This window comes from Oncorhynchus clarkii, chromosome 9 (assembly GCF_045791955.1).
Source record: "Oncorhynchus clarkii lewisi isolate Uvic-CL-2024 chromosome 9, UVic_Ocla_1.0, whole genome shotgun sequence".
Taxonomy (NCBI): domain Eukaryota; kingdom Metazoa; phylum Chordata; class Actinopteri; order Salmoniformes; family Salmonidae; genus Oncorhynchus; species Oncorhynchus clarkii.
In genome coordinates, this window is record NC_092155.1 from 78,988,217 (window position 1) to 79,011,112 (window position 22,896).

General features: G+C 46.5%; 2 protein-coding genes across 2 annotated transcripts in view; both read left to right on the plus strand.

Moving 5' to 3' along the window:
* The window catches only part of LOC139416969 (ATP-binding cassette, sub-family D (ALD), member 1), a 30,062-nt gene extending 23,134 nt beyond the window's left edge, over window positions 1-6,928 (plus strand). The window contains exons 10-12 of the mRNA XM_071166194.1: window positions 644-874; window positions 1,059-1,184; window positions 6,639-6,928. Of these exons, the coding sequence (XP_071022295.1) occupies window positions 644-874; window positions 1,059-1,184; window positions 6,639-6,915 (634 nt within the window). The 3' untranslated portion in view covers window positions 6,916-6,928. The remainder of the gene's footprint in view (window positions 1-643; window positions 875-1,058; window positions 1,185-6,638) is intronic.
* A 4,991-nt stretch (window positions 6,929-11,919) lies between these two features.
* The window catches only part of LOC139416970 (plexin B3), a 227,327-nt gene continuing 216,350 nt past the window's right edge, over window positions 11,920-22,896 (plus strand). Inside the window, exon 1 of the mRNA XM_071166195.1 lies at window positions 11,920-12,111. The gene's annotated coding sequence lies outside the window, so the exon portion shown is untranslated. The remainder of the gene's footprint in view (window positions 12,112-22,896) is intronic.

Sequence of the window (22,896 nt, forward strand, 5' to 3'; positions counted from 1 at the left end):
CATGGCCAGGAATTAGGTGGTTTGACCACAGACAAGTCTCATGGCCAGGAATTAGGTGGTTTGACCACAGACAAGTCTCATGGCCAGGAATTAGGTGGTTTGACCACAGACAAGTCTCATGGCCAGGAATTAGGTGGTTTGACCACAGACAAGTCTCATGGCCAGGAATTAGGTGGTTTGACCACAGACAAGTCTCATAGACAGTAATCGGGTGGTTTGACCACAGACAAGGCTCATGGCCAGGAATCAGGTGGTTTGACCACAGACAAGGCTCATGGCCAGGAATCAGGTGGTTTGACCACAGACACAAGTCTCATGGCCAGGAATTAGGTGGTTTGACCACAGACACAAGTCTCATGGCCAGGAATTAGGTGGTTTGACCACAGACAAGGCTCATGGCCAGGAATCAGGTGGTTTGACCACAGACAAGGCTCATGGCCAGGAATCAGGCGGTTTGAAATGTTTCTTGAAATATTTGATTCCATGTGCTGCTTGGTTGTTCAGATTTCAGGAAAAAGAACCGATTTTAAAAAAAAATCATATGCCAAGAAAATCTGATTTAACTTAGCCAGATCTGTAAAGCATTGTTATGTGTGGTTTTTCTATAGTTGATCTTAATGTTTGTTTCGTGTTTGTCCATCAGACCGTACATGTCAGTGGGAACCCTGCGAGACCAGTTGATCTACCCAGACACCGAGACCGAGATGGAGGAGAGAGGATTCACGGACCAGCAGCTAGAGGGGATCCTCGGAACCGTCAACCTGGTCTACATACTGGAGAGGGAAGGCGGGTGGAGTGCAGAAAGCGACTGGAAGGATGTGTTGTCAGGAGGAGAGAAACAGAGGATTGGGATGGCACGGATGTTCTACCACAGGTATGTCACATATAATAAACTGTATTCTTCACCAGACATGTGTAAGGATGGAAACTAAAAACCTAGCTGTTGTCTCAACGCGATTAAAAAAAAAAAAATCTATTCCTATACCGTATCCGCGTTAGAGGACTGGAAATGGTGTCTTTGGATTTCACACTAATGCAGTGTGTGTTGTCTTGCCCAGGCCTAAGTATGCCCTGCTAGACGAGTGCACCAGCGCTGTCAGCATCGACGTGGAGGGGAAGATCTTCCAGGCAGCAAAGGATGCTGGGATAGCACTGCTGTCGATAACCCATCGACCCTCCCTCTGGTCAGCATGCTTATCAATCAACCTATTTATTTATTTATATAGCCATTTTTTTTTTTTTTTTTTTACAGATTCAGTATTTATTCATCTAACAATTCATTCCTGAAGGAAACTTGTTTTGTATGGGGAACATAAATATGAAATTAGATTGGTTTTCTGATCTAAGCAATGTGCTCTAGAAGGTGAGACTGAGTTTACACAGGCAGCCCAATTCTCATCTCGTTTTCACTAATTGGTCTTTAGACCAATCAGATCAGCTCTGGAAAAATATGGATGGGGGTTGGACCCAAAATCATTTCCCAATCGTTTTGTTCTTAACAGAGCCTTTTTTGGGAGGGGGGGGTGTGTGGTCCAATCAGCAAACTAAAGTTTTGAACCGGTTCGAAACAAAAAGTACTAGTTTATATCTTTCCTTTCTGTTCCTTCGTACGCCTCTGATATATACACTGAACACATAAATGCTACACGCAACAATTTGTTACCGTTCATAAGGAAATCAGTCAATTGAAATAAATACATTTGGCCCTAATCTATGGATTTCACATGACTGAGAATACAGATATGCATCTGTTGGTCACAGATACCTCAAAGGTAAGGGAGTGGATCAGAGAACCAGTCAGTATCTGGTGTGGATCAGAGAACCAGTCAGTATCTGGTGTGGATCAGAGACCCAGTCAGTATCTGGTGTTGCCACCATTAGCCTCATGCAGCGTGACACATCTCCTTCACATAGTTGATCAGGCTGGTGATTGTGGTCTGTGGAATGTTGTCCCACTCCTCTTCAATGGCTGTGACGTCTCTGGAGATTGGAGGGAACTGGAACACACTGTCGATCCAGAGCATCACGAACATGCTCAATGGGTGACATGTCTGAGAATGGAGGCCATGGAAGAACTGGGACGTTTTCAGCTTCCAGGAATTGTGTACAGATCCTTGCGACGTGGGGCTGTGCATTATCATTGTGGTGGTAATGCCGGTTGGACGTAGTGCCAAATTCTCTAAGACGGCTTATGGTAGATGCATTAAATGTAATGCCATAAGAGAATATAAAAGGAAAAATGCTCCCTAACAGGGGATGTACATTTCTGATCTTTTCATTCCCCGCTCATGAAACATGGGAGCAAAACTTTAAATGTTGTTTTTATATATTTGTTCAATATACATTTGAGTTATTTTTAAAACATTTAGATCAACATTAAATGTACTTTACCAATTTAGTGTGGATAGAGCAGCTTGCTTAGTGAGCGACTTTATTTCAATCTGTGCAGGAAAGTCTTTAAGAGCAAATTTTGTATTTTTGACGTAACAGCGTGGTTTTGCTCATAAAGGAAACCAAGTGCTGATCTGCCTGTCAGTGTGGGGCGTGAGATGCGACTGAAATTAAGGGCGAGAGGATTGAGGAGACTTGACTTGGAGGAGATGGGCATCTTATTATGAGATGCATTATCTGAATTAGACCCACAGAATTTTACCTGCGGAGGACTGGCTTCCTATGGAGGAACTTTTGAAATGTCTTTGAACTTCTGAGAGTTGGTTTAACGTTGGACCAGAGCAAATGTTATAACTAGCTAGCTAACAGGCTTGTGTGCGCAGCGCAGCAATTTAATTAAGAACGCCTTGTTTTAGTTTAATAAAAACAGTGAAACGCGATAACTGTAGTAGCATTGGGAAAAAAGTAAATGTATTCTCTAATTAAACATGTCTCCCTAATTTCTGAATGAGTCTTGTGATGTCGGCGGTAAACATGCTTCAGAGGGGAAGAGACTGGGTAACCTACTCCAGCTGGGAGGCAGACGTTGGAATACGTTGGAGTGACAGTGTGAGGGTTTTATTGCGATTTGTGGGACTTAAAAAAAGAAAAAGAAATTGTTAATAACCGGTTCTCGTGTGTTTTTTTTAATTCAGGGAACAGAACCGAAACTGATCCATAGTGTTCCGGAACAGAACCGTTATTTAAAATAAAATGTAAAATAAAAGAATGGTTCTGTTCCGGAACACTATGGATCAGCTTTGGTTTGGATTGTGTTCCTCATGTTATCTTTTGGTTCTGTTCCCTGAACCAATTCCAACACTTGGTCAAAAGACCATTTAGTGGGGGGTAAAAGGGTGTGTATATACATTAGGAAGCAAATGGAAGCCAAATGAAACTGGGTTTTTTTTGTGACTAGTGAATACACCCCAGAATTGGGTTTCCTGTGTAAACGCAGCCTGAGTATATATGCAACCTCCAGTAGGGGGCAGTGGTGATCTGAGAGTTCAGCCTCTGTCACTGCTGTGTCTTTTATATGGAGTAGAGGCCAGGCAGGAACATCCCATACCCCTAGTCACTTCATATGGAGTAGAGGCCAGGCCAGGCAGGAACATCCCATACCCCTAGTCACTTCATATGGAGTAGAGGCCAGGCCAGGCAGGAACATCCCATACCTCTAGTCACTTCATATGGAGTAGAGGCCAGGCCAGGCAGGAACATCCCATACCTCTAGTCACTTCATATGGAGTAGAGACCAAGCAGGAACATCCCATACCCCTAGTCACTTCATATGGAGTAGAGACCAAGCAGGAACATCCCATACCTCTAGTCACTTCATATGGAGTAGACCAGGCAGGAACAACCCATACCCCTAGTCACTTCATATGGAGTAGAGACCAAGCAGGAACATCCCATACCCCTAGTCACTTCATATGGAGTAGACCAGGCAGGAACAACCCATACCTCTAGTCACTTCATATGGAGTAGAGACCAGGCAGGAACATCCCATACCTCTAGTCACTTCATATGGAGTAGACCAGGCAGGAACAACCCATACCCCTAGTCACTTCATATGGAGTAGAGACCAAGCAGGAACATCCCATACCTCTAGTCACTTCATATGGAGTAGACCAGGCAGGAACAACCCATACCCCTAGTCACTTCATATGGAGTAGAGACCAAGCAGGAACATCCCATACCCCTAGTCACTTCATATGGAGTAGAGACCAAGCAGGAACATCCCATACCCCTAGTCACTTCATATGGAGTAGAGACCAAGCAGGAACATCCCATACCCCTAGTCACTTCATATGGAGTAGACCAGGCAGGAACAACCCATACCTCTAGTCACTTCATATGGAGTAGAGACCAGGCAGGAACATCCCATACCTCTAGTCACTTCATATGGAGTAGAGACCAAGCAGGAACATCCCATACCCCTAGTCACTTCATATGGAGTAGACCAGGCAGGAACAACCCATACCTCTAGTCACTTCATATGGAGTAGAGACCAGGCAGGAACATCCCATACCTCTAGTCACTTCATATGGAGTAGAGACCAAGCAGGAACATCCCATACCCCTAGTCACTTCATATGGAGTAGACCAGGCAGGAACAACCCATACCCCTAGTCACTTCATATGGAGTAGAGGCCAGATGAATCGGTTCCCCACGCAGCCTCTATACCCGTAATGAAGCGGTTCCCCACGCAGCTCCTATACCCATAATGAATCGGTTCCCCACACAGCTCCTATACCCGTAATGAAGCGGTTCCCCACACAGCTCCTATACCCGTAATGAAGCGGTTCCCCACGCAGCTCCTATACCAGTAATGAATCGGTTCCCCACGCAGCTCCTATACCCGTAATGAATCGGTTCCCCACGACGCTCCTATACCCGTAATGAAGCGGTTCCCCACGACGCTCCTATACCCGTAATAAAGCGGTTCCCCACACAGCTCCTATACCCGTAATAAAGCGGTTCCCCACGCAGCTCCTATACCAGTAATGAATCGGTTCCCCACGCAGCTCCTATACCCGTAATGAATCGGTTCCCCACGACGCTCCTATACCCGTAATGAATCGGTTCCCCACGACGCTCCTATACCCGTAATGAAGCGGTTCCCCACGCAGCTCCTATACCTGTAATGCAGCGGTTCCCCACGCAGCTCCTATACCCGTAATGAAGCGGTTCCCCACGCAGCTGTTCCCCACACAGCTCCTATACCCGTAATGAAGCGGTTCCCCACACAGATCCTATACCCGTAATGAATCGGTTCCCCACGCAGCTCCTATACCTGTAATGCAGCGGTTCCCCACGCAGCTCCTATACCCGTAATGAATCGGTTCCCCACGCAGCTCCTATACCTGTAATGCAGCGGTTCCCCACGCAGCTCCTATACCCGTAATGAAGCGGTTCCCCACGCAGCGGTTCCCCACACAGCTCCTATACCCGTAATGAAGCGGTTCCCCACACAGATCCTATACCCGTAATGAAGCGGTTCCCCACACAGATCCTATACCTGTAATGAAGCGGTTCCCCACGCAGCGGTTCCCCACACAGCTCCTATACCCGTAATGAAGCGGTTCCCCACACAGCTCCTATACCCGTAATGAAGCGGTTCCCCACACAGCTCCTATACCCGTAATGAAGCGGTTCCCCACGACGCTCCTATACCCGTAATGAAGCGGTTCCCCACGCAGCTCCTATACCCGTAATGAATCGGTTCCCCACGCAGCTCCTATACCCGTAATGAATCGGTTCCCCACACAGCTCCTATACCCGTAATGAAGCGGTTCCCCACACAGCTCCTATACCCGTAATGAAGCGGTTCCCCACACAGCTCCTATACCCGTAATGAAGCGGTTCCCCACGCAGCTCCTATACCAGTAATGAATCGGTTCCCCACGCAGCTCCTATACCCGTAATGAATCGGTTCCCCACGACGCTCCTATACCCGTAATGAATCGGTTCCCCACGCAGCTCCTATACCCGTAATGAAGCGGTTCCCCACGCAGCTCCTATACCCGTAATGAATCGGTTCCCCACGCAGCTCCTATACCCGTAATGAAGCGGTACCCCACGCAGCTCCTATACCCGTAATGAAGCGGTTCCCCACGCAGCTCATACCCGTAATGAAGCGGTTCCCCACGCAGCTCATACCCGTAATGAAGCGGTTCCCCACGCAGCTCATACCCGTAATGAAGCGGTTCCCCACGCAGCTCATACCCGTAATGAATCGGTTCCCCACGCAGCTCCTATACCCGTAATGAAGCGGTTCCCCACGCAGCTCCTATACCCGTAATGAAGCGGTTCCCCACGCAGCTCCTATACCCGTAATGAATCGGTTCCCCACGCAGCTCCTATACCCGTAATGAAGCGGTTCCCCACGCAGCTCCTATACCCGTAATGAAGCGGTTCCCCACGTAGCTCCTATACCCGTAATGAAGCGGTTCCCCACGCAGCTCCTATACCCGTAATGAAGCGGTTCCCCACGCAGCTCCTATACCCGTAATGAATCGGTTCCCCACGCCGCTCCTATACCCGTAATGAATCGGTTCCCCACGCAGCTCCTATACCCGTAATGAATCGGTTCCCCACGCAGCTCCTATACTATCTCCGATCTCTCTGGATAACGGTGATCCATTTGATTTTAATACAATGTTAGTCAATCTCAAACATGCACCTTTCCTTCCTTCCCATTACAGGAAGTACCACACCCACCTGCTTCAGTTCGACGGAGAGGGTGGCTGGCGCTTTGAGAGGCTGGACGCCTCCACACGTGTCTCTCTCCAGGATGAGAAACAGAAGCTGGAGTCCCAGCTCTCTGGGATACCCAAGATGCAACAGCGCCTGTCGGATCTCTGCCGCATGCTGGGGGAGGACGCCACCCTGTCAGGAACCGGAGGAGAGGAAGCGGGGGAGGAGGAGGAGAAGGAAGCAGGGGAGGATGAGAAACTGGAGGAGAAGGAGAAGGAAGAGTGATGAACAAGGACAATAGAAGGATGATGATCATCGGATGCAAGGATGGGAATGAGAGAACTTTTGGCCCTGTCCAGAAACAACCCCCTGGGGCATTTGTCCCCTGAGGCAAGGTGGAGCTGTACTCATATTGTTCCTAATAGGTCCAGTCCTTTCAGATCCTCTGGGGTGCTCAGGACATAGTGTCTAGGTCCTAGAGGCTGTATCTTCTAGTGTATAATGAGGTTCTGGACTTCCAACCACTCAAATGTGGCTGTTAGTCAACTGCTGCTCAGTTTTCTTTTCCACTATCAGCAGTATGGGAGGGGGAGGAGTTTCTAGGGGAGAGGGAGGGTGGAAGTGTAGTGGGACGGGGATGAGTTTCTAGGGGAGAGGGAGGGTGGAAGTGTAGTGGGAGGGGGAGGAGTTTCTAGGGGAGAGGGAGGGTGGAAGTGTAGTGGGAGGGGGAGGAGTTTCTAGGGGAGAGGGAGGGTGTAGTGGGAGGAGGAAGTAGATTCTAGGGGAGAGGGAGGGAGGGTGTAGTGGGAGGAGGAAGTAGATTCTAGGGGAGAGGGAGGGAGGGAGGGTGGAAGTGTAGTGGGAGGAGGAAGTAGATTCTAGGAGGGAGGGTGGAAGTGTAGTGGGAGGAGGAAGTAGATTCTAGGGGAGGGGGGAGGGTGGAAGTGTAGTGGGAGGAGGAAGTAGATTCTAGGGGAGAGGGATGGAGGGTGGAAGTGTAGTGGGAGGAGGAAGTAGATTCTAGGGGGGAGGGAGGGTGTAGTGGGAGGAGGAAGTAGATTATAGGGGAGAGAGAGGGAGGGAGGGAGGGTTGAAGTGTAGTGGGAGGAGGAAGTAGATTCTAGGAGGGAGGGTGGAAGTGTAGTGGGAGGAGGAAGTAGATTCTAGGGGAGAGGGAGGGTGGAAGTGTAGTGGGAGGAGGAAGTAGATTCTAGGGGAGAGGGATGGAGGGTGGAAGTGTAGTGGGAGGAGGAAGTCGATTCTAGGGGAGAGGGAGGGAGGGTGGAAGTGTAGTGGGAGGTGGAAGTGTAGTGGGAGGAGGAAGTAGATTCTAGGGGAGGGAGGGTGGAAGTGTAGTGGGAGGAGGAAGTAGATTCTAGGGGAGAGGGAGGGAGGGTGGAAGTGTAGTGGGAGGAGGAAGTAGATTATAGGGGAGAGGGAGGGAGGGTGGAAGTGTAGTGGGAGGAGGAAGTAGATTATAGGGGAGAGGGAGGGAGGGTGGAAGTGTAGTGGGAGGAGGAAGTAGATTCTAGGGGAGAGGGAGGGAGGGTGGAAGTGTAGTGGGAGGAGGAAGTAGATTCTAGGGGAGAGGGAGGGAGGGTGGAAGTGTAGTGGGAGGAGGAAGTAGATTCTAGGAGGGAGGGTGGAAGTGTAGTGGGAGGAGGAAGTAGATTCTAGGGGAAAGGGAGGGAGGGTGGAAGTGTAGTGGGAGGAGGAAGTAGATTCTAGGGGAGAGGGAGGGAGGGTGGAAGTGTAGTGGGAGGAGGAAGTAGATTCTAGGGGAGAGGGAGGGTGGAAGTGTAGTGGGAGGAGGAAGTAGATTCTAGGGGAGAGGGAGGGTGGAAGTGTAGTGGGAGGAGGAAGTAGATTCTAGGGGAGAGGGAGGGTGGAAGTGTAGTGGGAGAAGGAAGTAGAAAACTGCAAGTGCCAACTCTGCTGCCGCCCTCTCCGTCTACCGCCGCCCTCTCCGTCTACCGCCGCCCTCTCCGTCTACCGCCGCCCTCTCCGTCTACCGCCTCAACAGAATTTAATGTAATCTCTGGTGCACACACTTGTAGGATACATGCCAAATATCACCCTATCCCCTATGTAGTGCACTACTATAGACCAGGGCCCTATTCCCTATGTAGTGCACTACTTTAGACCAGGGCCCTATCCCTTATGTAGTGCACTACTTTAGACCAGGGCCCTATCCCTTATGTAGTGCACTACTTTAGACCAGGGCCCTGTCCCTTATGTAGTGCACTACTTTAGACCAGGGCCCTATCCCTTATGTAGTGCACTACTTTTGACCAGGGCCCCTAGGGAATAGGGGGCCATTTGGGACTGACCCTTGGTGGGAGAGGCGGCTGGCCTCTTTAGAACCATCTGCTCTACTGAATTACAATTTCAACAAAATTTTTTTTTTTTTTATAGAGTTTGACACAATATATTTCTGAATAGCGGAAAGATACTATAAGGTTTCTTATGATGAATGTAGCAATCTATATTTTATTACAGTCTGTGCTGTATGTAGACAATTGATACAAAGGTAATATAACCTTGTACTTTATTTTAATATGGATTGATTTATTAAATTATTTTTTTGTAGAGTATAGATGTTAACGTTGTTGAAGCTGTAATATAGCTTAACCCAGGTGTTTTCATTCTGCCAATTATGTTGCAAAATGTTTTTTTTTTTTTTTTTTTTTAAAGGAACGAAAAGAGGTGAGACTTACCTGAATTTTTCCAATGAATTCCAAACAGTTGCAAAACGTTCTGTTGTGCAACAGAATCGACGGCATGAATACACCCCAAGGCCAGCCTTGGTCCTGGAGGGCCAAAGGCCCTTATTTAACTGGCCTGTACGACCAGGTGTGTTGAATTTAGGCGAATCATTTAACTGGTCAATTCGCTCAGTTGGTCTGATGAGGTGCCTAGTTGGAACAAAATCCTGCAGGACCTGCTGCACTCCAGGAACAGGGTTGCCTACACACCTCTCTTCCAATTATTTAGTTATTTGTAAATTTGTTGTAAAATTATATTGAATTGAGATTATTAGTCAATTTATCTGAAGTAATGTAACCTAAAGATTGTAGCCTGTCACATTTGTGCCTTAAGTGCCCTTAACCTAAATGAACATGGTTTACTTACCCACTATTAACTATAGAATATTGAAACATATCAGTAGGAGTGGGGGGGCTTCAATGCTTTCAGAGAAGGCCCAAGGATTTATAAAAAGGTGTATTTTTTTTTAAATGAAATTTCGTTTTAATTTCCATTTCATCTGTATAATAATTGTGTGGTCTTCTGATTTCATATCTTCAATTTGTTTGAAAGAGAGAAGGGTTAATACCGAAGAGCGAAAATATCTAATCAGGATATTCTATGGTGGTCTCTGGGTAGTAAAATCTAGCTAGCTCAATCAACCATTGGCTAAGCCATCAGAAGCTGGACAGTAGGCCCCTGCCATTTAACCCAATAGACCCCGTGTCAGGACAAGGGGGAGTTCTTATAGAACAGCAGCAAATAAAAGCCTTGATTTACATGTTGCTTATGAGTGCATTTCACACAACTTTGCAATTATAATTGGATGTCCAGCTTAATGTTTTTATCGTCTCAAGTCAACTGCATTTATACTTAATAAAAAAAAAAAAAAAACTGTTTAACTTCAGCGGGTAAAATAGCTCCCTGGCTTTCGCTACAACTGCTGCACCCAGAATGGGTATTTTATAAAGATCACAACCAAATATCATCTTAGCGACTGTCCAAGCAAGAATCAAAACATCAGTGTATGAGAAACCCCAAAAATATATTTAGTTTTGACAACTTTAAAAAAAAAATATATATATATATGACTTTTCTTACTGGAAAAGTGTCTATTAGGGCAGAATTTTGACCGATGAATGAAACAAATCACTTTTTGACATGCGTGGGTGGGACCGTTTTTTTTTTTTAAGAGAATAAGGGCACTTTTTAAACTCGCTTGCTGTTAAGCGTTTTTCCTTTTGAAACAGATTATTGCATTTAAACTTTAGATCAAATACAGTATATTTTTAATGAGAAGTAATAGCTGATTTGTTCATATTTAAAAAAAAAACATAGATCAACGGTTAGTGTGCTGAACGTGATAAAATATATTTTTAATGGGGAAGTAGTAGCTGATTTGTTCATATCATTTTGGAAATTAAATGGTTGTGCTTTTGCATAGGTATGATTTCACGTGGGCTACTGGAGTGAATGGGATGCTTATTCTGTAACATTATCTGATGCTGTTTGTGACTGCTGTCTCCTGTCTATCAGCTTTGTCTGCGTTTTGACCAAATCTGGCTCTTCCTCATCGACCATGGAGTTGCACAGGTATTGCGGCCGCTGTCCTTACAGCAACACGAGCCTGTCACCTTTGTGACACTACTGTTGTCGCTATTGGTGATATAGAGGTGTTGTTCGGCTACCATGTTATGCTGTGTGTCACGTGTCCATGACTGTTCTGTTTCCACGTGCGGCAGAATGTTTTGATTCATTCATAATGTCGTCAAAAAGTATTGCTCCTCCACTAGAACCTGAACAGTCCGACTTCAGAAAATAAAGTTTTGGCACATTAAGTGACGCTGTGTTTTCTGTTATTTTCTAGGTAATTGAGTTTGATACAACACATTTGAATACTTTTTTTTTTCCCTCAAGGCCTATATTCAAGGTCCTATATTCATGGTTCGCCACTGAAACAACATATACATGGCAATATTGTCTCGTTAATAGTATATCTGACAATTGGCCTCCAAATACTTTTTTTAATCAGCCCAGCTGTCATTTTCCATTATACGTTTTATATATAGATGGGTCAACTTAAATATAAAAAGATTAAATTAACTGAAATGTTGGTCCTTTTTTAAATGTAATGATTTTTTTTCTGTCCATTTCTAATGATAGACAATCAAACCTGGATTCATCTAGTTATTCAGCTTCTAGAAAGATGATTCACTTTTGTCTTATTTTGCCTACAAACCATGCTTGGTTTGTCTGACCATTTTTGAATCATGCATGTCTATAGTTTGTCTTGTCTATTCAAGAAATATCCGATTTTGAGAGTTTGCCTGTATCCCAGACAGAGTAGTACCATTTTAAATTGGTGTTCAATGTTTAGTTTACAAACCCGCTAAAAGCCTTACTAGAATTCATGACTTCCCTTATTTGAGACACCACTCACTCACTCCCTTTGAAGAAGCGACGCTCCTTTTTACGTCCTGTCCTCTACGTCGTGTTCCATTTCCAACCCGGCCGCAACTCACCCTGAGAGTTCACTTTTCTTACCGGCGACAGACGCTCCTCTCCGGCAGAGAACCGCGCCGCAGCCCTCCCACCAAGCGACCCTGTTTCTGGGGGGCGGGGTCGACGGACGGTCGGTCATTCATCCGATGTAAATACGACAACGTTCATGTCGCTGAGTGCGTTTTATTTCTGAAAAACTTTGGATAAACCAGGCGCACCGTCAATCTACGAGAGGTAAGTTGACTTTTCTGAACTTGTGAGTTCGTTGGCAAACTAAATCGCTAATGTTAGCTAACTGTAGCATGGCCGCTGATGTCAAAACGAAGTTAAATTGCTAAAACTATTGTAAGTAAGCGTGTTGCCGTCGTATGAATGTGTTTGTTTGGAGGTAACTAAATATTTAGTGGACTTTGAAATCTTATGTCGGCACTTGCTACTATCCCGCTCACAACATACTTTACGCATTCTTCTACCGACGGACGTCGGTCGGACGAGGTGGTTTCCGAGGCAGAGACGCTACTCACGCCCCATGTACGTCAAGCTGCATTTTACAACTGAAATAACAGAACTAGCATCAAAGACCAGCAGTCCTACTGTGTTTAAGACGGCGATCTGTAGTACACGCAACAGAGCTATTTATAAAGCGTCCGTCTGGTTCAAAGGGAACTTTTTGAGAACGTCATCCGTGTTTTATTTTCAACACCTGTCCATTTGTAGTAGAGCTAGAGTTACAGCTATGCCTGGTGCAAAGAGGGACAAGCCAAATACATTTCAGTTGTTGAGATCATAACTTTTTAATTTAAACGTTTTGTATCTGTAAGTTATATTTACAGCTAAGAATGTGCCAACTAAAAGAGAGCTGCTGTACATGAAATTGACCGCATTCATTGAGCCTTGTTTGGATACACAGCAACCAATCTGTTGTACCACTGCCTCCAACTCACATTACCTTGGTGTGGTTTTCTATTTTTTCTGGTGTCATCATTGTCAACAGATCTAGATGTGGAAGATTAACAGTTGAAGTCAGAACTTAGGTTGGAGTCATTAAAACTCGTTTTTCAACCACTCCACAAATGTCTTGTTAACAAACTATAGTTTTGGCAAGTCAGTTAGGACATCTACTTTGTGCATGACACAAGTCATTTCTCCAACAATTGTTTAGACGGATTATTTCACTTATAATTCACTGTATCACAATTCCAGTGGGTCAGAAGTTTACATACACTAAGCTGACTGTGCCTTTAAACAGCTTGGAAAATTCCAGAAAATTATGTCATGGCTTTAGAAGCTTCTGATTATTGACACCATTTGAGTCAATTGGAGGTGTACCTGTGGATGTATTTCAAGGCCTACCTTCAAACTCAGTGTCTCTTTGCTTGACATGGGAAAATCAAAAGAAATCAGACAAGACCTCAGAAAAATAAATTGTTGACCTCTAAGTCTGGTTCATCCTTTGGAGCAATTTCCAAACACCTGAAGGTACCACGTTCATCTGTACAAACAATAGTACGCAAGTATAAACACCATGGGATCACGCAGCCATCATACCGCTCAGGAAGGAGACGCGTTCTGTCTCCTAGAGATTAACGTACTTTCGTAAAAATCAATCCCAGAACAGCAGCAAAGGACCTTGTGAAGATGCTGGAGGAAATAGGTACAAAAGTATCTATATCCACAGTAAAACGAGTCCTATATCAACATAACCTGAAAGGCCGCTCAGCAAGGAAGAAGCCACTGCTTCAAAACCGCCATTAAAAAGCCAAACTACGGTTTGCAACTGCACACAGGGACAAAGATTGTACTTTTTGGAGAAATGTCCTCTGGTCTGATAAAACAAAAATAGAACTGTTTGGCCTTAATGACCATCGTTATGTTTGGAGGATAAAGGGGGAGGCTTGCAAGCCAAAAAACACCATCCCAACCGTGAAGCACAGGGGTGGCAGCATCATGTTGTGGGGGTGCTTTGCTGCAGGAGTGACTGGTGCACTTCACAAAATAGATGGCATCATAAGGAGGGAAATTATGTGGATATATTGAAGCAACATCTCAAGACATCAGTCAGGAAGTTAAAGCTTGGTCGCAAATGGGTCTTCCAAATGGACAATGACCCCAAGCATACATCCAAAGTTGTGGCAAAATGGCTTAAGGACAATAAAGTCAATGTATTGGAGTGGCCATCACAAAGCCATGACCTCAATCCTGTAGAAAATGTGTGGGCAGAACTGAAAAGAGTGTGTGAGCAAGTGAAACAATTTAAAGGCAATGCTACCAAATACTAAGTGACTGTATGTAAACTTTTGACCCACTGGGAATGTGATGAAAGAAATAAAAGCTGAAATAAATCATTCTCTCTACTATTATTCTGACATTTCACATTCTTAAAATAAAGTGGTGATCCTAAAACAGGGAATTTTTACTTGGATTAAATTTCAATAATTGTGAAACTGAGTTTAAATGTATTTGGCTATGTAAACTTCAACTGTATGATGGGTTTGACACGTGGAAGAGAGATGAGGGGTTTGACACGTGGAAGAGAGATGAGGGGTTTGACGTTGGTCCCCTGTTCATCCTGCTTTAGGATAGGGGTTTGACGTTGGTCCCCTGTTCATCCTGCTTTAGGATAGGGGTTTGACATTGCCTTTGACATTACGATAGTGTGTCCCTGGCTTTTTCTCCTGGTGTTTCTTTGGCCAGGGGTATAAAATGTCAACCTAACATATCCCCTCCTCTCTTCCCTATATCCCCCTTCCCCTTCATAATCTCTGCCTCTCCCCCCTGCTCCTGGATTAGGGCATTTCCCCCTGCCTGCCTTCCTGATGACGGTTTCTTAATCTCTAATCCAGCCTACTTCCTAACAGCCCCTAACCCACCACTCTCTAACACACTCACTCACTCAGTCGAGTTGGGGCAGTATCCAGGTTTTCATACCGTTTCTGTACCATACTGGGGTATATGGTACTACTGGACACAATGGGTGGTATAGTGTTGATATGGTACTACTGGACACAATGGGTGGTATAGTGTTGATATGGTACTACTGGACACAATGGGTGGTATAGTGTTGATATGGTACTACTGGACACAATGGGTGGTATAGTGTTGATATGGTACTACTGGACACAATGGGTGGTATAGTGTTGATATGGTACTACTGGACACAATGGGTGGTATAGTGTTGATATGGTACTACTGGACACAATGGGCGGTATAGTGTTGATATGGTACTACTGGACACAATGGGTGGTATAGTGTTGATATGGTACTACTGGACACAATGGGTATAGTGTTGATATGGTACTACTGGACACAATGGGTGGTATAGTGTTGATATGGTACTACTGGACACAATGGGTGGTATAGTGTTGATATGGTACTACTGGACACAATGGGTGGTATAGTGTTGATATGGTACTACTGGACACAATGGGTGGTATAGTGTTGATATGGTACTACTGGACACAATGGGTGGTATAGTGTTGATATGATACTACTGGACACAATGGGTGGTATAGTGTTGATATGATACTACTGGACACAATGGGTGGTATAGTGTTGATATGGTACTACTGAAGCCCTGAGCTGGAGATCATTGACACATGATTTGACACATCATACCGTCTGGTATACGGTATGTCGGCCAGGCCTAGCACACACACGTACGTGTACACACGCCATAACACAGTTAAACGCTGCAGTGCGGAACCTTTTTTTTGGGGGCGGGCGACCCGAATTCACGTAGAAATACGAGTTATAGATCTGTCGCTCTCATTTAAAAGCAAGTCTTAAGAAACTCTGTTCTATGTGCACTACGTCTGTGGTTCCCTTTTTGTAATTTTAGTGGAGCGACTCCTACACATTGCACTTTTAAACAAAGAAATAGTCCTTGGTAGCTATTTGATTAACTCTCTGCATTGACCCCCATTTTGTTTTTTTTGCACTAACTCTTGACTCATCACGTACGCTGCTGCATCTTACAATGCCTTGCAAAATATATATAGAGACCCCTTGAATTTCTTGACATTTTTCTTTATGAAGAAGAATTTAAAAAAAAAAAGTAACTAAATCACATCGTAGAAACCCTTAGGCCATAAGGGGGTCCTTTCTGAAGACTGGGCGATGGGGGCTGGGGGAAAGGAAAAGGTTTTCTGGGAAAGGTTGGCGATGTGGGCTGGTTGAAAGGAAAATGTTTTCTGGGAAAGGTTGGCGATGTGGGCTGGTTGAAAGGAAAATGTTTTCTGGGAAAGGTTGGCGATGTGGGCTGGTTGAAAGGAAAATGTTTTCTGGGAAAGGTTGGCGATGTGGGCTGGTTGAAAGGAAAATGTTTTCTGGGAAAGGTTGGCGATGTGGGCTGGTTGAAAGGTTGGCGATGTGGGCTGGTTGAAAGGTTGGCGATGTGGGCTGGTTGAAAGGTTGGTGATGGGGGCTGGTTGAAAGGTTGGCGATGTGGGCTGGTTGAAAGGTTGGCGATGTGGGCTGGTTGAAAGGTTGGCGATGTGGGCTGGTTGAAAGGTTGGCGATGGGGGCTGGTTGAAAGGTTGGCGATGTGGGCTGGTTGAAAGGTTGGCGATGTGGGCAGGTTGAAAGGTTGGCGATGGGGGCTGGTTGAAAGGTTGGCGATGGGGGCTGGTTGAAAGGTTGGTGATGTGGGCTGGTTGAAAGGTTGGTGATGGGGGCTGGTTGAAAGGTTGGTGATGGGGGCTGGTTGAAAGGTTGGTGATGGGGGCTGGTTGAAAGGTTGGTGATGGGGGCTGGTTGAAAGGTTGGCGATGGGGGCTGGTTGAAAGGTTGGCGATGTGGGCTGGTTGAAAGGTTGGCGATGTGGGCTGTGGGAAAGGTTGGCGATGTGGGCTGGTTGAAAGGTTGGTGATGGGGGCTGGTTGAAAGGTTGGCGATGTGGGCAGGTTGAAAGGTTGGCGATGGGGGCTGGTTGAAAGGTTGGCGATGTGGGCTGGTTGAAAGGTTGGTGATGTGGGCTGGTTGAAAGGTTGGTGATGGGGGCTGGTTGAAAGGTTGGTGATGGGGGCTGGTTGAAAGGTTGGTGATGGGGGCTGGTTGAAAGGTTGGTGATGGGGGCTGGTTGAAAGGTTGGCGATGGGGGCTGGTTGAAAGGTTGGCGATGGGGGCTGGTTGAAAGGTTGGCGATGTGGGCTGGTTGAAAGGTTGGCGATGTGGGCTGTGGGAAAGGTTGGCGATGTGGGCTGGTTGAAAGGTTGGCGATGTGGGCTGGTTGAAAGGTTGGCGATGTGGGCTGGTTGAAAGGTTGGCGATGTGGGCTGTGGGAAAGGTTGGTGATGGGGGCTGGTTGAAAGGTTGGTGATGGGGACTGGTTGAAAGGTTGGCGATGTGGGCTGGTTGAAAGGTTGGTGATGGGGGCTGGTTGAAAGGTTGGTGATGTGGGCTGGTTGAAAGGTTGGCGATGTGGGCTGGTTGAAAGGTTGGCGATGTGGGCTGGTTGAAAGGTTGGCAATGGGGGCTGGTTGAAAGGTTGGTGATGGGGGCTGGTTGAAAGGTTGGCGATGGGGGCTGGTTGAAAGGTTGGCGATGGGGGCTGGTTGAAAGGTTGGCGATGGGGGCTGGTTGAAAGGAAAAGGTTTTCTGGGAAAGGTTGGTGATGTGGGCTGGTTGAAAGGTTGGCGATGTGGGCTGGTTGAAAGGTTGTATTAACTGTAACATTGCAACTGCAGTATGACAATAGAGGTTTGAGGTTTCGGGTACGTTGTTGCTTGAGAATTGATCGGCTCATACTAGTTAACATGCGCAAGCCTCTGTAGCTTGTACAGGGTGATTCTGCCCTAGCAAGCCAAAACATACAGTAACTGCTCATAGCGTGGATCTGAGAAAAATGACTTTTATATACCTTGGTTTCACAGTGACTTTATACAGTTACTGCTAACATGCCCCATATTCTCTCCAAAACACAGTACAATAGAGGCAGGATACTTGTCCACATGATTAAGCATGTATTTAATGTAGCAAAAATGGACTTTATTTATGACCAAATGAGCAGTTCCTACCTTTTTTTGCTTGGTACGGTAGAATAGTGCAGGGGTGTTCAACTGTGACCCTTCGAGGTCCGGAGCCTGCTGTTTTTCCACATCTCTCTGATAATTAATTGCACCTACTTGGTGTCCCAGGTCTAAATTAGTCCCCAGTTAGAGGGGATCAGAACCGCTGGTATGCTAACCATTTATTGCTGTCAGATATCCGTTTACACATGAGCCTCTTATCAGTTTGAATTTCATCTGAATTATTCTCATGTTCAGATTTTTTTTTTTTGGGGGGGGGGGGTTAATTTTTTAGAATATTGACACTGTTTCTCCTCTAACACCCTAAACCCTAAACCCTAAACCCTTATCACACCATCTGGATTAGGCAGGGATTGTGTCTGTGTCTGACGAAGACCGCACGCACACAACACAACCTTATTCTTGGTTTAACCCGAAGGATCACGAAACAAGGAACATGATGACCAGTTAAGTTTTAATGTCCTTATGTTGTAGATTATGGTGCAATATTTGCACCATCATTCATAGCATTAATAGACCTCATAACATGGACGACCCTACCCTGTGGTAGGTAATGAGTGATTCCTCACAACCCAGACAAAGTACATAACATGATTGTGGGGATTTTCACAATGTAGTCGGTGGAACACAATGTAGTCGGTGGAACACAATGTAGTCGGTGGAACACAATGTAGTCGGTGGAACACAATGTAGTCGGTGGAACACAATGTAGCCCGTGGAACACAATGTAGCCCGTAGAACACAATGTAGTCGGTGGAACACAATGTAGCCCGTGGAACACAATGTAGCCCGTGGAACACAATGTAGCCCGTGGAACACAATGTAGCCCGTAGAACACAGTGTAGCCCGTAGAACACGATGTAGCCCGTAGAACACAATGTAGCCCGTAGAACACAATGTAGCCGGTGGAACACAATGTAGCCCGTAGAACACAATGTAGCCCGTAGAAAACAATGTAGCCCGTAGAGCACAATGTAGCCCGTAGAACACAATGTAGCCCGTAGAACACAATGTAGCCCGTAGAACACAATGTAGCCCGTGGAACACAATGTAGCCCGTGGAACACAATGTAGCCCGTGGAACACAGTGTAGCCCGTGGAACACAGTGTAGCCCGTAGAACACAGTGTAGCCCGTAGAACACAGTGTAGCCCGTAGAACACAGTGTAGCCCGTAGAACACAATGTAGCCCGTAGAACACAGTGTAGCCCGTGGAACACAGTGTAGCCCGTGGAACACAGTGTAGCCCGTGGAACACAGTGTAGCCCGTAGAACAGTATAGCCCGTAGAACACAGTGTAGCCCGTGGAATGGGCTTTGAAGGAAGGATTGTTGACATACAGTATATTTGACATTTGAATCAAAGCATAATTGAGAAATAATAGATTTAAAGTTGGCATATTTCTGACATTTTGGCCTCACCCAGGTCTCCTTTAAGACTTCATAATGTTTAAATAAGTATTAAGGCCTGAGGGGGGGTGGTATATGACCAATATACCACGGCTCAGTGCTGTTCTTAGGCACGATGTATCGCAGAGTATACAGCCCTTAGCCGTGGTATATTGACCATATATCACAACCCCCCGAGGTGCCTTATTGCTGTTATAAACTGGTTACTAACGTAATTAGAGCAGTACAAATGTTTTGTCATACCCGTGGTATCTTGTCTGATATACCACGACTGTCAGCCAATCAGCATTCAGCTCTGGAACCACCCAGTTTATAAGCTGATTGTATAATATTGCCCCTAAACCCTTACCCCCAAACCCTAACCCCCTACCCCTAACCCCCTACCCCTAAACCCTTACCCCTACCCCTTACCCCTACCCCTAACCCTTACCCCCTACCCCCTAAACCCTTACCCCCTACCCCCTACCCCCTAAACCCTTACCCCTAAACCCTTACCCCTAAACCCTTACCCCTAAACCCTAACCCCTAAACCCCTAAACCCTTACCCCTAAACCCTTACCCCTAACCCCTAAACCCCTAACCCCTAAACCCTTACCCCTAAACCCTAAACCCTTACCCCTAAACCCTAAACCCTTACCCCTAACCCCTAAACCCTTACTCCTAACCCCTAAACCCTTAGCCCTAAACCCTAACCCCTAAACCCTTACCACACAATCTGGATGCGGCAGGGTGCTACAAAGGTTGTAAGGAAACATTGAGTAGTATTTTAATTTCAGTGACTTTTATTTACATTTATGAATATTGACAAATAAACATTAGGGATGTGCATATTTTCCTTTCAATACGATTCGATACAAATGTCAAAGATTTCAACAATCCTTCCTCTTAAAGGACCATTTCTATGAATTTATATTACATTTGTATTACATTTATATTACATTTGTATTACATTTGTATTACATTTGTATTACATTTGTATTACATTTGCATTACATTTGTATTACATTTGTATTACATTTGTATTACATTTGTATTACATTTTTGTCTGAGTTTTGTGAGGAATCTCTGTAATCTAAAGAGCCCTGCTCAGAAGTAGTTCACTATGTAAAGAATTGGGTGGCATTTAGGACGCAAGACTTTCTTCACAACATGCAAATATCCGTCTAGTCTCCCCTGTTGGTTACGATGCAAATAGTGATCATGCTGCCGATGGTAGACCAACCCTACTGGTCTATCCGGTTGTGTTTGTTTGGTTAAAGACTGAGGGAGAGGGGATTGCAGAACGAGAGGAGGGGAGTGGAACGTTTACTGTTCATTTCTATTGTTTATTTCACTTTTTAGTTTATCTACTTCAATTGCTTTAGCGATGTAAACATATGTTTCCCATGACAAAAAAGCCCTGAAATGGAATTGAGAGGGTTGCAGAGCAGTAAGAGAGGAGAGACCAGGAGGGAAATGAGGAGGGGGAGGGGTTTTAAATACTCTGTTGTTCGAACACCTGGTGTACAACCGGATGAACCTGACTGAGGCTGCAGTATTAACACTACCACCCCCTGCTACCTTCTCCCACAGTCACACTGCCACCCCCTGCTACCATCTCCCCCAGTCACACTACCACCCCCTGATACCATCTCCCCCAGTCACACTACCACCCACTGCTACCATCTCCCCCAGTCACACTACCACCCCCTGCTACCGTCTCCCCCAGTCACACTACCACCCCCTGATACCATCTCCCCCAGTCACACTACCACCCACTGCTACCATCTCCCCCAGTCACACTACCACCCCCTGCTACCATCTCCCCCAGTCACACTACCACCCCCTGCTACCATCTCCCCCAGTCACACTGCCACCCCCTGCTACCGTCTCCCCCAGTCACACTGCCACCCCCTGCTACCATCTCCCCCAGTCACACTACCACCCCCTGCTACCGTCTCCCCCAGTCACACTACCACCCCCTGCTACCATCTCCCCCATTCACACTGCCACCCCCTGCTACCGTCTCCCCCAGTCACACTGCCACCCCCTGATACCTTCTCCCCCAGTCACACTGCCACCCCCTGCTACCATCTCCCCCAGTCACACTACCACCCCCTGCTACCGTCTCCCCCAGTCACACTGCCACCCCTGCTACCATCTCCCCCAGTCACACTGCCACCCCCTGCTACCATCTCCCCCAGTCACACTGCTACCATCTCCCCCAGTCACACTACCACCCCCTGCTACCATCTCCCCCAGTCACACTGCTACCATCTCCCCCAGTCACACTACCACCCCCTGCTACCATCTCCCCCAGTCACACTGCTACCATCTCCCCCAGTCACACTACCACCCCCTGCTACCATCTCCCCCAGACACACTGCTACCATCTCCCCCAGTCACACTACCACCCCCTGCTACCCTCTCCCCCAGTCACCCTGCTACCATCTCCCCCAGTCACACTTCCAACCCCTGCTACCATCTCCCCCAGTCACACTACCACCCCTGCTACCATCTCCCCCAGTCACACTACCACCCCCTGCTACCGTCTCCCCCAGTCACACTACCACCCCCTGCTACCGTCTCCCCCAGTCACACTACCACCCCCTGCTACCATCTCCCCCAGTCACACTACCACCCCCTGCTACCGTCTCCCCCAGTCACACTACCACCCCCTGCTACCGTCTCCCCCAGTCACACTACCACCCCCTGCTACCGTCTCCCCCAGTCACACTACCACCCCCTGCTACCATCTCCCCCAGTCACACTACCACCCCTTGCTACCGTCTCCCCCAGTCACACTACCACCCCCTGCTACCGTCTCCCCCAGTCACACTACCACCCTCTGCTACCGTCTCCCCCAGTCACACTACCGCCCCCTGCTACCGTCTCCCCCAGTCACACTGCCACCCCCTGCTACCGTCTCCCCCAGTCACACTACCACCCTCTGCTACCGTCTCCCCCAGTCACACTACCGCCCCCTGCTACCGTCTCCCCCAGTCACACTGCCACCCCCTGCTACCATCTCCCCCAGTCACACTGCTACCATCTCCCCCAGTCACACTACCACCCCCTGCTCCCTTCTCCCCCTGCTTATATACATGTAACATGCAGGGTTCACATAATATGTACTCATCCATACATTATATACATGTAACATGCAGGGTTCACAGAATATGTCCTCACCCATACATTATAAGCAGTGGGTTAACTGGTGTGATTGGCAGAATAAACAAAAACAGGCCAATTTCTTTAGGCTCATTTGTATTTTCATATCTATGGTAATGATGAATGAAATTATTTTATAGAACAATTATTTTCACAATGAAATTAGTCTGATTTAGTTTATTTTCTAGGGCATCTAGAAAATAAATCAACAGCGCCACTCGGGAGGCCGGGGCCCCACATGCGCCTTTTTCCTTAAAGAGGACAAGAGGACATCAACATGTCACATTTCTACATGAACAATAATTTAACATGGCATTGTGTATTATTTTAAAATCATATACAGTGTCTTCAGAACGTATTCACGCCCCTCGACTTTCTCCACATTTTTGGTGCGTTACAGCCTGAATTTAAAATGGATTACATTGAAGGGGGGCGC